Source organism: Drosophila sechellia, chromosome 3L (genome assembly GCF_004382195.2).
Source record: "Drosophila sechellia strain sech25 chromosome 3L, ASM438219v1, whole genome shotgun sequence".
Lineage (NCBI taxonomy): Eukaryota > Metazoa > Arthropoda > Insecta > Diptera > Drosophilidae > Drosophila > Drosophila sechellia.
In genome coordinates this window covers 12,960,289-12,973,912 of record NC_045951.1, presented here as the reverse complement: position 1 = coordinate 12,973,912, position 13,624 = coordinate 12,960,289, and the positions used below count along the sequence as shown (strand labels likewise).

Below are 13,624 nucleotides of genomic sequence, written 5' to 3'. Positions count from 1 at the left end.
CAAAAAACTGGGGGAAAAAAGGAAGAGCCAAACCAAAAACGCCTGTTTGAATAGACGATGGCATTATGTTGTTTTTGGGGGCTTTTGGCATCCTTTCTCGTTTTTGTATTCAAAATAAAGCGACCGCATCAACGAAATATGAAATAGCACAAAAATATTATCCAGTCTGTGTATGGAAATATGGGAAAAAAATTATCATATAAATTAGCAAAGCAGACAAAATGTTTGGGGGCGAAGGTTTCAAGGGAAAGACTCCTTTTGTTTTGAAATTAATTTTCGTGGCATAAATTTTAGGGCTGGCAATTAAAAATATTTTGTTATTCTTAGTTGCTGAATACGAGAAGGGAATAAAAATGGGGTAAAACTTTAATTAAATTTGATACAATGACTGTGAGATTTTTCAGCTGTTCTCGTCGCTTTGGTATTTATATTTAAGTTTATATTCTATATATACGTCTTTGTTATATCATTTTTGTCATGGAATATATATATTTATTCTTATCTCGAAACAATTCAACTTTGATCTCTTGCGCACCTTAATTTTAAAGCGATAAACGCACATCCCTGGCAACTTGCTGGCTTCCCGTTGTCCTTAACTCGGTATCCACATATTTACGGCCGCAACAATGTGCGCCTTGTGAAACAATATATAACTTTTGCGCTTTTGCCTAATAAGTTGGCATGTTGTGGCCAATAAGTTGCGGCAGCAGCAGCGGACATGCAGCGGAACTCGTTTCGAAACTAAATTACAAGTTCAGAAGCAACAACAGCCGCCGGCAGCGGAATAGATCCCCCATTCCCGTCGTCCTTCGAACGCCCACTTTCGCCCACTTTTACCCCTGTCGTCCTTGCTCACCGATGCACATCTTGCCAACAAGTTGAGCGTGTTGTTGTTGCCTTAACTACTGTTAATTCTTCTAATTGTGTGTACGTTGTTTGCGTGCACTAATGTCGCATATGCACAAGCAGCAACAACATCAGCAACACAAGCTGGAGGCATCCTGTGGCACGAGGGGCATGCAAATGCGCAACTGTTTATGCCGGGGCATCTCTGGATCCTCCAGCGATGGCACCGTGAGCGAAGCCCTCAGGACTTTTTATAATGTGTATAAGGTAGAGTTGATTTCAAATTATCAGCAAACCATGATCAGTTCGGGTTATTATTACTTGGAATAGTTATTAATCTAGAACACATACTAAAATTCATCCTAATATCAGTTCTAAATAAGCAGATTACATATATTTCAATATTTAAAAGTTTGAAATGAAAATACGGACTTATAAAGTGTTGGAAATATATCTTACAAGTCCGCAGTTCGTGACACGTACTCTGATCCACCAGTTCGTTCGAAATTTCAGCAAAGTGTCGCATCGCTTGACAGCTCGTGTTGCAGCAGCAGCAAAAGGGGTTGCAAAGGGCGTCGAAAAGGGTCTGTCCCTTATTAGCGCAAAACGCTGCACGTTGGGGCATGTGTGCGTGAGCGCGTGTTTTTGTTATTGTTAAATGTAATTAAATTATGCAGATGAGCGCCATACGCTCCCACTGCAGCTTCAACTCAGTCGCTGCGGCATTAACTAAACTGCCATGGAAAAGTGTTTTTAGGTATTTACATTTGACACCGACAAACAGTTGCCATGCCAGGCCTCATGCGCTATTTTCCCCAAAGTGCTTGCGACCGGGAATCGTTAGCAGATTGCTGAACAACTTGCAAATTTCGGAGAAATTTAAAATTGGAAACAAAAAAAGTGCTTTCGCTTGGCAGCGGTGGGATTCGAACCCACGCCTCCGAGGAGACTGGTGCCTTAAACCAGCGCCTTAGACCGCTCGGCCACGCTACCCCCTATATGCGGCTGGATAGAAATGTCAATCAAATGCGAAGAGCTTGCAACAAAATTGTGAAAAACACACAGGTAAATTAAACATTTTTTAGGCAATAATCAGAATAATTTAAAACAACACATCGTTTATTGTTAAATTTGTTCTTTATTTGATTTTATCCTCTAGTTCTTGAACACTGTTGAATTTTCAATTTTCTTCGCGTTTGCGATTATCCATTACATTAATAGAATTCCTTGCATGACTTGTTTTTGACTTCTTGTTTTAGTGATACGATTAGACGCTGATCCACAGATATTTTTTGCATTCGGCTACACCCTATATCTGGCTTATACTCATTTACCATTTTGTGTTTTCGCTTGTTTAACTATGCTTGTCCCTTGTAATTTGCTTAAATTGTAGTTCAAATTGATTTAATATATTTATAGTTGCGTTGTCGTATAACTAGATGAAAGATCTGCTTCGTTATGAAATATGAATATGAAATTTGCGTTTGAATAAGTTTTCAATTATATATGGTAATCTTAGCTTTTTTTTTTTATTTGTAGGTTACTTTTAACTCCCTTGTATTGGTTTTGCAATTTGTTCCATTAAGTTGTTAAATATGTACAATTGATCAAAATTGTGGCCGACTTGTTGCAGTCAAAAGAGTAAATGAAATCAAATGCTGAAATAAAAAACCTCAGCGAACGCTGGAAAAATGATAAATTCAAAATTAAAACAATGTAAAATGTATGTTTTTTTCGAGCACAGTTACTTTTTATTTACACGCATAATTCGTATATATAGATTTACTTTGTATTTTTGTATGTTGCATAATTGCTTATTCATATTTGTGAATGCGGCGTGGAGTCTACATGAATATTTCTGAGTTTTCAATAGTTATGCTATTTTCATTTTACATTGTGTAAACATCTTCTTTGTTTATATTCCGATGAGTAGTTTATTCTTTACTGAGTCTATTAACTATAAAAATCTGTTGTATTCTTTTTAGTTTCGGCATATTTATTTCCATTTTTATTTTTAGGCTCTTTCACTGTTTTTTGGAATATTTTGTGATAGCTTTAGGCTAAATACATACATAGTTTTAATGACTGGTGCTTAAGCGCGTAGCTTATTTGTTATATTATAAAGTAAATTAATTGCTTGCTTATTTTTTTGTTTAGAAATTGAATTTATTTTCTTTTTAAGTATTTATAAAAAAGCTTTTAATTATTTACAATGATTGAACTGCTTTTAACATAACCTAAATATTAAGATCACTGTATGCAAATTAAATGGCCGATCAGCAGGATGGTAAATGTAAAATAGATTTTATTTTTGCCCAATCCACACCGTCCGCCAAATTGTGCGCAAGATTTTCTTATATACACCTGCGATTTTCCTGCGCTTTTCCTGGTCGACAACCTCTCGAACTAAATACTAATTTATACAAAATGCTTTCGCTCGAATACACGTAACATAGGAATATACAACTAGAGTATGATTATACAGATTTACTGCGACTTTCACTTTTGAAGAAAATAAATCAAAGTGCATATATATCATACTTCCCAAAACTCTCTCCAAAAGTGAGAACCAAAGCAAACCCGATTAAATTAGATCGATTCCCTTGCTTTTCAAGTTTCCTCTTTAACCCTTGTAGAAGTAATGCAGCTCGATATCCGGATCCGGCCTGGTTTTGATGATGGTGCGGCCCAAAGTGCCGCACGTCTTGGCCGGATATCAGTGGTACCGCCTCAGACTCCCGTTGTTGTTGCCCACAGTGCCGCCGACTGCCACGCCCACTCCGCCGCCAATGCCATGATGATTGTTGTTGGACAGTGTAGACACATTGTTATTGTTGTTGAAGGATCTGCGCCCAGTGGTGTTGCCATGGATCAGGGCCATGCCCACTCCATTCCTCAGCGGCAGGGCGGGGGGTGGTGGTGTGGGCGTGGGACTGGGTGGCAAATCGTGATCTAATGGCAGCGAGTAATGCGAATTGTTGTGGATATATCCCGGTTCAGACATCGCATCACACGGCTTGGCATAAACTCCTCCGTAGTGCTGATTGTGGCTCTGGTTCTGGTTGTGGTTAAAGTGGTCCTGGGTGAGACGAATACCGTTGGCAAGCGGCTGGCTATAGTGTGACAGGGTGCTCTCCTGCACCACCGGTGGTCGGTGGCGCGGCAGCGAGGTAGCATTCAGTGGCTTCCCACCGTTGCAGGCCAACAAACGCATGTCCTGCTGCGAGTGGTGCATCTTCGAGGTCGATTGTTGCTGCGCCTGTTGCTGTTGGCCATTGTTAGTCATGTAGTGAATGTGGCTGAGCTGGGCGAAGGAGTTGGAGGCTTGGTCCACGGCACTGGGCACCTGGAGCTGCTGCACGGCGCCGCTGGCGGTGCTGGCGCCACCACCACCACCCCGACCCCGCAGCTGAGGCGGGGGTGGTGCTTCTAGCTAAAGCTCGGTGACCGGTATCGGCCGGCTGCTGCCAGCGAAGTAGGGGTAGCCCCCAGGATGAACTCCACCGCCACCGGGAGGTGGTCGCGACATGTACTCCTCATCGGAAAAGGTCTTCTGATATTCGCGCTCCTTACGCCCCAACGCCGAATGACCTTTTAGCATCTCCCGAATCCTGTGACGGCAGGTGTAGAGAACCAGGGCCAAAGTGGTTATCAGTGCGGCACAAGCCACCACCAGGATCCCTATGATCGCCTGCTTACTGGCTGCTCCATGGGCACAGCCTAAAAGTGGTTCTGCCAAATGGGCTAGTGGCAAGTCCCTCAGAGCCGTTGGATAGGCACAGATGACGGGCGCATACTGACCACTGGCATTCCTGCTGACCAGCAAATGACGCAGCCACAGAAGTCGGCAGTCACATTCAAATGGATTTTCCGAGAGATCAAGGGTTTGCAGATCAGCCCAGGGCACTAGACCTTCATCCAGGCTGCTCAACTGATTGGCCTTCAACACCACTGTGCTCAGATGGGGCAAGCCACCCAAGGCGATGGAGGATAATTCGTTCAACTGCTTGTTACTGGAGAGGTTAAGGTGCTCCAGGTTTGTGTTTCCACTGAAGGCACCGCTCTCCACGCGTCTCAGTCGCTGGGCACCTGTCAGTTCCAAGTGCCTTAGCTCACGGAGACCCGAAAAGGCGCCCGAGGAGATCACCTCAAAGTCATTCTGGCCAATGTTTAGCTGTTCCAGGCGTCCCAATCGCTGAAAGGCTGCTGTGGGTATCGCAGGAAGGCGATTATCTGACAGATCCAAAAAGCGAAGGGACTCCAGACCCTTGAGAGCATCTCCCGAGATGTTGAGCAAGCCAGCTCCGCGCAGATCCAATCGGGTTAGACCTTTGAGATCCTGGAAAGCTCCTCCGGGAATCGTCATAAAGGAATTGGTGCCCAAGTATAGTTCAGCCAGGGAGTGGAGTGCCTGGAAGGTTAGTTCCCCCGGCACTGTGGTCAGTGTATTATCATCCAGATAGAGCACCCTCAAGTTGTCCAAGCCATCCAGGGCATGTGGATCGATGTGGCTGATGCGGTTCTGGCCGAGATTAAGCTCAGCGAGCTTGACCATGGGCGAAAAAGTGCGGTACTCCAGTTCGGCAATCAAGTTGCCTCTCAGATTTAAAACACTGATGGTGGACAGTCCCAGGAAGGTCTTGTTCGACACCTGGCCAATCTTATTGTGGTCCAGATGCAGCTCCTGCAATTTTGCGTGATACGCAAACGAACGTTCCGGTATGGTGAGCATGTCATTGAATGACAGATCGAGGAAAGTGAGCTGGGCATAGAACTGCATGGATGAGTCGATGGTCTTTAGTTTGTTATTCTTGATCACCAGACGCTGGATGGCGGGATTCAGGGCTATGGGCAGGACGTCCAGCGTTCCCTCGCCGCAATTGACCATCAGGGTGTCGTCGTCGCACTCGCAGCCATTCGGGCAGTTGGCCAATCCCAGGGCCACTGGCAATGTGGCCAAAACCAGGCACAGGCAGAGGCTAAAAGCCTGGCCAAGATGGGGAGCCAACGACATGGTAATTGCCCGTCGTCTGCTCATTACACGCTCACTGTCTTTTGGCTCTTTGCACTCGTCGTCGCTTCGTTTGTGCCGCTCTCCTTTTCTACGTTAACTACGTTCTGGCCAAGTTCGCCAATGGCTTTCCAGTCCAGACTCCGGCATTCGCCTGCAAATAGATGAAGGAAACAAAAAGGTGCGGGGTTAGCCGGGCTTCGATTTAAATTGATTTTCCATTAGAGTTCAAAAATGCTTGGCTTTTGGATTTCCATTGGATTTGGCAGCTGCAGAGCTGCAGAGCAATCGCATTGCCCCCGTCGGGAGTTAATCGGTAGTTTTGTGGATTACTTTCAGCTCCAGCCCTCCATACACCCCCCACACTCGCCCCGAAGTCTACCCCCATTTGACTGTCGGGCAGTAAACAAATGAAGACAATTTAAATGGCCACGGCCTGGACATTAGAAACGGAATTAGCGACTGGCTAAAAGCAAATGGAAGTTGTTTCGAGTTTCACTTTAACAGTTGCCTGCCAGTCTGCTGCAGACCTAATGGTTGCCAGGCAGTTTAGCTTGAATTGGATCGGAACTCCGGGGTTGGGTTATCGATTGAATGAATGGAAGCAGATTGCACGGAACCGCACGATTTCCTCAGGAATTCTTCATTAAATCTGAAGTACACACTCCATGATTTACTACAGAGAGAACTGGCTAATATTTCTAAATATGCAGCTTATTTAAAATGGCTTTAATAATATTTTAATCATTTGAACACCAAAACCATGTAACATTGCCAAAGTCTGTTTCTTAACCCGGCCAAGTCGGCACACATGTCAGACAAAGGGCCAACGCCAGCAACCCTTTGTGTCAACTGGCAGGTCCCCAAAGTCAGACCCTGGCCCCAAAACTCAACCCCCATTTAAGCCCGGTTGCCTTAAAGCTACCACTTCCCAATGGATCTCCAAACAGGCCAAAGATATGCCGCATAGTTGGGGCCAAACTTAAAAACAACTTGCACTTTGTTTGCTTTGGGGACATTTATCAGCTCCGGGGCTGATGGGCAACATTGGACGGAGGTGGAGGAGCTGGGATCTGGGATCTGGGGACAACTGGCAAAACAAAACTTAATTTAGCGCGGCAACTGCGAGAAGTTCAAGGATGGGGCCCCGAAAAAGGATATCGGCAGTGGGCTCCCCAAACGGGCCATAAAATAAATAAAACAAAGGCGAAATTCTTCTTTCCTTTGTTGTTTTTTTTTTTCAGAGGATGGGAGAAGGCCAAAAAAGACAAAGGATGTATCGTTCCCCTTTTTCATATTTTTCAACTTTACGCAGCGTGGGCGTGGCTGGGCCCCAAAGGCGCTATGAAAATAATCATAGATGTGGGTCAAAACTTCAGAGCGGCGGGGAGCGGTCTTGGTCCTCCCCCATCCGACCAAAAGGATATAACTTCCATCCCCTGGAACTCTCGCTTTTTATTATGTAAATATCACATAAACACCCGGGAGCAGACATCATACGAACGAGGGCCACAAAAAATGGCACTCGTGGAGGGTCCTTCCTGGCCTTATCCCGGTCCCAGTTCCGACTCCTCATCATTATCATGCATATGCCATAAAGCAACTTGTTGAGGCAGGCATCTCCGCCTCGAAGAACAAACAACCGACAACATTTTCGGGCGAATAAAAACAACTGTGAAGTTTTCCTTTGTATATGCCGCCAGCCCAGCTGCTTGAAATGCATATGGCTGATGATGATGGGTATGGGAAAAATCATATTTAAATTGCTAAAATCCTGTTAAATGGCCAACGCGATACCGCAGGCCTGGTTTCAATGAGCTCGCAGCCACGACCTGTCGAGAAGTTCAGAAGCTATCAGTAGGGTTAGGATGGGTCGGGTGCTTTTCCTCACCAAAGGTTATGAGCTAAGGTGGCATATATGGAGTGAGAATCTCTGATAACGCTCCTTGTGGGTTATATACTTTCGAATTTTGAATACACCCACAATAATATGATTGCTTGATTTTGCCATTACAATTTAACAATGTGCTAACTAACGATTTAGTTTATCCGCAAATCGCGGTAGATTAAAAAAGGGTTTGAAATGAAATACTATAGCTACTCCTTTGGATCTTGTTTAATTAAATTCTTTACAGAGCTCTACTGACTTTCAGAACGCTCTTATAATCTAAAAAGCACTGGTCGAACTACACCATGGATGCAGTATTTAAATTGTCACCAAAAGTTTCCCTTCTCCCCTGGCAACCTTTCAATCCCCCCATCCATTGAAAGTATGCCCTTAATATTTTATGGTCTGGCGCTGAGATTTTATTCGGTTGCTTTTGTTGCCTTTTCAGGACATTTTTATTTGGTTTGCTGCTGTTGCTGAACTCATTTATTAGTTCCGTTCGTGTCCGACTTGCACTTTTTGACCCCTCTCGGTCACTTTTCCCCGCCCATGACGATATCTTTTCGACCATTGTTGCAAAATGTTTGCCGTTGGAACCTTGTACAGTGAACAAAAATTAGAACATAGCACCACTTATTAGTAATTATTTTGCTTTTGATAATATTTGATTTATTTAATTATACATATAGCCTGTTTCATACTCTAATGAACGTTCTTCTTTTCGTTCATATAACAACTCCTAATATAAATCCAAATGTGCTGATCATTTATATCACAAAAAGCAATTTAATTTAAGGAATTTATATGACCTTTAGGAAATCTATATATAGCTCCTGAATATAGCATTGATTTTCTTTGAGTGGTAGCGAGTCCAACAGCCTTGCGGCCATGGCCCAAAAAAAAGGGGGTTGCGGGTGGACAAACCTCTTTTTATTGTATCTGTCTGGTGCCGTTTTCTGGTGCGTCTTTTGTCGGTTTTTGGTCCCCGGATTTTAGTTTTGCTTTTGCTTTGGCCCAGCGCTATGACTTCCGCTTCACTGCCCCGCCCACCAGCCACCCCCTTTTAACACTTTCTGTTGTTGCTTTTTGTTTAGTCTAGAGATTGTTTTTTTTTTTGCTTTTTGAAATTTTGCCAGCACAAAAAAGAATCATTTGCCACAACTTTTCTGTTGCAGTTGGTGGAAATTGCTAAATAAATGCATGTTTCTGATTTAATGGTAGACAAAAAAAAAAAAGAGGGATGGGGGGGGGGAAATGGAAAAGAGTTGGCAAGTACAGTTGTGCCCGTGGCGAACTCAGTTTTCCCCTTTTATCTGTGGCGGGCGGAAAAAGTTTGACGGTGCTTAAAAATAGCATAGGAATCGACGGGTCCATAATGGTTTCCAGGTTTCAGCTGGCCTGGCCCAATTTCCTTCTTCCTCCCATTTTCCACCGGGCCCCCCTTTACACAAAAAACTTGCTCAACTCGAGCCATCAACGTCGGCAATAAACTTCAACTTTGCCTGTTTGCCAAATGTTTAATATTTCAAAGTAACGCCAGCCAATATCCTAAAACCTTAAACCAGAAACCCCCGGGGCCCACAAAAACAACCCCTTCCCTGGGCGTTATTTATATGACAATTTCGCTTGAGCGCGCGTTAAAATATCGCCGACAATATTTTATGCTCAATGCCCTGGCTCATGTTTTGCCAACAGCCCCCCCTCTCTCCCTTCACCCCACCCCCCGTCCAGCCGCTCCACACGAGAGTCCTGTACCGCCCGGCAACGCCCCCATCCGCTTGCTATGATAAACTTGGCAAATTTATCCTGCTTTGTACCATACGTCTTTTGGCACAGTTTCCGCTCGAGACATGTACGGAGCAGCCTCCACCCCATTTGCACTATTTGCACAGTTTACAGTTTCAGTTTTAGCAGCTACGACTTCTTCGTCTTCGACGAGATACTTTTTGTGTGCATCTGCAAGATACTTTTTCCTGCCGACGCGGGCAGACCAAATATTTGCCATCGCAGGGAGACAAAACAAAGACATGGCAGGCTCACGCACAGCCAGCTCCAAATTGGAAGCGGTATTTGGGGCACCGCCGTGGCAACCAGCATCCAGTATCCAGCAGCACCACACACTCAACCAACCACCCAGCCACCTAGTTCCCCAGTGGAGGCCAAAGCTGAAGGCTGTGTGCCAGTGAAAGTCGCCGCGGCAACAGCCACTCGTCTGTGAAATAGAAAACGAAACAATAGATGGGTGGTTTCTGTATCTGAGTGGGTGGGTGGGGCGTAACAGCTTACAGAGAGTGGCCGCCAGGGGGCGCTTGCCAATTGCGCATCGTCACACATGTTACTTCAATTTTCAGTAATGGTAATCGGGCACAAGTTTCAGTCCCATTCCCATTCCTATTCTCCATTCCACATTCACTGCCCCACTCACCCAACCGCCCACTCCTCCAATCAGCAATTGAATCGGGCTTGGGCTTGGATTTCGATTCGGAATTTGGCGCACGAACTGAACGCTTTCTGCTTCTCCATTTCTGCAGCTGATTTGTGTTTATGAACCGCAAAACCTACACGGATATGGAGTAGATGTGATTGGGAAAAGGGGCACACTATAATCAGCTCGGAGAAGCTAATTTTAGGGGGAGTCAGGTTTAATGGATACATGTGTGCGGGGCCACTTTCAAGTGCTGAAAAAGAACTTGTTATGGGTAAGATGCTCATGGGAGAGGTGAGGTGACCTCAATTCGAGTACACCCAGAGTTAGGTACAAGAAAAGATTAGATTAATCTAAGGCGCTATGTTTCTCTATGTTATACCACAAGTTTTAATTCACTTTTCAAACAAATATCCCCCAGGAAAGGTGAATATGCTATCGATTGCCTAGCAAAATATTGTTTAATAAATGATCAATGCATAATTATAGGTCCGAAACATAATATGCCTTAATGCATTGTTGAAATTTCCACTAGGTTATCAGGCAAAAGTTGTACTCTACTTTGTAAATTTCCAAAACTGTCTGGTGGTCACTTCCACACCTCCAGGGGATTCCCCCACTTGGCATTCTCCGGATGTAATCCATTGCAGGTTCAACACCCCGAAATGAGCGGTTAAAGAGGCGCCCCAGTGAGTTGGCTCATTTGTTGGTTTTGTTCTGGCTCGGTGATGGTGGGAAGATGTCCCTAGCCGGTAATCTCCTCTGCCCGCCATATTATCCGCCAAACGCTTCGGATTCAAAAAGTATTTTATGGCCCCCTTGAACATTGAGACTAGGCGACGGCGACGGCGTTGAAGACCGCGGTGGTTGGGAAAAACCGGAGGATGACAAAGAGGATGATGTCGACGACAAGCCAAGAATTTGGCAAAGTTGGAACTACGACGATGCTTTTATGGCATAATTCCTAGCACCTCCATCGCCGTTGCCCGCATCGCTGTTTGTCTTTACAGCCTGGCCAAAAAGTTGGCCCAAAGACGAAGAGAACGAGCGAGAATTGGCACTGCAAGAAAGTAAAGAGTAATACCCAAAGCAGTCATAAAGTAAACCAAATATTTTACATATAAACGACCGCAAGACGACGTCGTCGTGGAGGTTTTCTCCTCGGCCCCAGACGACGTCGCCATTTTAGCCATAATTTTCTAGCCATCTCGTTTGCCGTGGCTTTTCTCCCTTGGCTTTCTGCCCAGAAAGCGGCGACAGTCGAAAGTAGGTAAAAAAGTTTCGCCCATCGACCTTGCCATCCAGCAGTGCCCGCCCTTTTAGCACTTCCGTGTCTGGGAGTTTAAAGCCAAGACAAAGTTATATGTGGCAGACAATAAATCCCGAGCTATTGATCCTTGCTATATGTCTTAAACAAATTTATACGGCAAGCGGAAAACTAACCCATATATCCCAGACTTATTCAGGAATCTAGAGCAGAGTGGGGTGTGCCCTTTTTTTTTGATAAACGCGCATATGGCGCCATTACAGCATGTCGAACATAAACTTTGCCAACGAATGCAGATGGCGGCAAGACCCACAAAAAAGGGGGCTTTGGCTCCGGTTTCTAGGTTCCGGCAGACCATTTAGCGTCGAGGGCTTTAAAATTAAGGCGCGATAGTGGAGGTTTTACTACAAACATGGCTTAGGCAAGTCGAGACATAAATTCTGTGTATGAAGTGGAGTTGGAAGGAAGAAGGAGGTGGTTCACTGAGGTTGCCAGAAAATGCTGGGTTAAAGGCGCACTTTGGGCAGACTAGAGACAGAGGAAATATAATGGGTTTGATATCACTGAGTTCAAGAGTAAGCAGCTAGTTGGCAGATGCATTTTTACCATATAATACCTTAAAAATTTAAAGTTTAATTATATTAAATACAGTGAAAGTATGATTTGATAGGACCTAATAGGATCTTATGGAACACTCTTATAGATTTTATAAGTACCAGTGGTAATTTAATGAATCTCAATCCACTGCCATCACCACCACCCCCATTTTCATACTGATGTTGTGTGCACAGGACTTAGAACCATTAGGAAGCCTCGTAACTCTAGACACCAGAATCCTTTTGGCCGAACTCTCATTTCAAGTGCCGAAAAGTTGGCCGAGCTTCTAAGCCAAAGCAAATTAAATTGCCATTGCCAAGGCAAAATGATTTTTTCTGCTTCCGCTTTCGTTTCTTTTCTCCATTAGATGGCCAACTTTGGCCATCATTTCTGCTGCCGCTTATCGACAAAAGTCAGCAAACAGATCGGATTTGTATTTAAATTAAGCATTAAATAGTGAAAAGGTAAAGGGCGCTAAATGAAAACGAGCCAACTTGATAAGGACGAAAATGAATGCACTTGAGAAAAATACTGTACTCCTATTGTAAATCTTATTGACATCCTTGGTGTAAAGAAAATTTAATTCACGTTCAAATATTTATTATAGTATATTAGTTATAAATTAATTTATAATTAATTATCCTCTGAATTGTCAACAATTTTTGGCATTGTTTCTAACATTTTCCGCTGTAAAAAGGACTTGGGGCTTGAGCTCCTTACAACGGCATTTGCTGACAGGCATTAGGAAAGGACTATTCGCGACAATGCCTTCCCACCCTCAGCCCCTTTGTTGCTGACTCAACAGAAGCAGAAGGATGTTGGGTGGTGGGTGGTGCTTAGGTCGTGGATGGTGGGTGGTGTTTGGTGCATACCTGCAGCTGGACTTAGTGGCCTGGACAGCAGCGCTTCCGCTTCCATGTCGTGGCCCATAAATCTTTTGCAAAATCGCGGCCGGGCGCAAAGTGCACCACAAAATGGTGAAAATTGCACGGCAAGGATATAGCAAAGGGAAAGGGACAGAGACAGCCGGAGTAGAAGAGCGAGACAAGGATCTAAGCGGGCAGCATACACTGCTCCACTCGGTTTGGGGTTAACTGGGGTTCAGGCTGCTCTCTCAGTTTCGCTCGGGTTTAGTTGGCTGTGCGTAAATTTAGTGCCCTGGAAATTTAGTTTCACAGTTGCGGTGATTTACTCGGCCGCTGCTGTCCTACGAAAAAAAGAACACAGTGTGGCAGGAGTATCAAGGTAATTTCAAATTTGTAAATAATATATAAGTGGGAACCCGCTAGCTTTAGTGAAATCTAAATATTACATTGCTTTTTACCAAAATTGGTTACTTTTTTTTTTGTTCAACGAGAGATAGGAGTTGAGATTTGTCTTGTTAGTAATTCATTCCACTGTGCATTTAAAATGTTCCATATTGTTTGCATTTGCTTTTAAATTTCCACGCTCAACATTGTACGGCCATGAAGTACAAAAAAGTATAAAATAAGTCTCAACTTTTTGCCTACTGCCCCGTGCTCTTCCCCATCCCCTTCCCCCATCGGCGCTGCGTTCCCCGGTGAATTTAACATGAGGCAAGGCCGTTGG

At 44.3% G+C, this 13,624-nt stretch overlaps 1 protein-coding gene and 1 non-coding gene across 2 annotated transcripts in view; both read right to left on the bottom strand.

The window, feature by feature from the left end:
* Positions 1–1,757: 1,757 nt before the first annotated feature.
* Trnal-aag lies at positions 1,758–1,839 on the bottom strand. Its single transcript has one exon. It is a non-coding gene; the product is annotated as a tRNA-Leu (tRNA).
* Positions 1,840–2,570: 731 nt separating this feature from the next.
* The window catches only part of LOC6605554 (protein slit), a 49,949-nt gene continuing 38,895 nt past the window's right edge, over positions 2,571–13,624 (bottom strand). The window contains 1 exon segment of the mRNA XM_032717570.1: positions 2,571–6,011. Coding sequence (XP_032573461.1) covers positions 3,563–5,884 — 2,322 coding nt within the window. The 5' untranslated portion in view covers positions 5,885–6,011 and the 3' untranslated portion in view covers positions 2,571–3,562.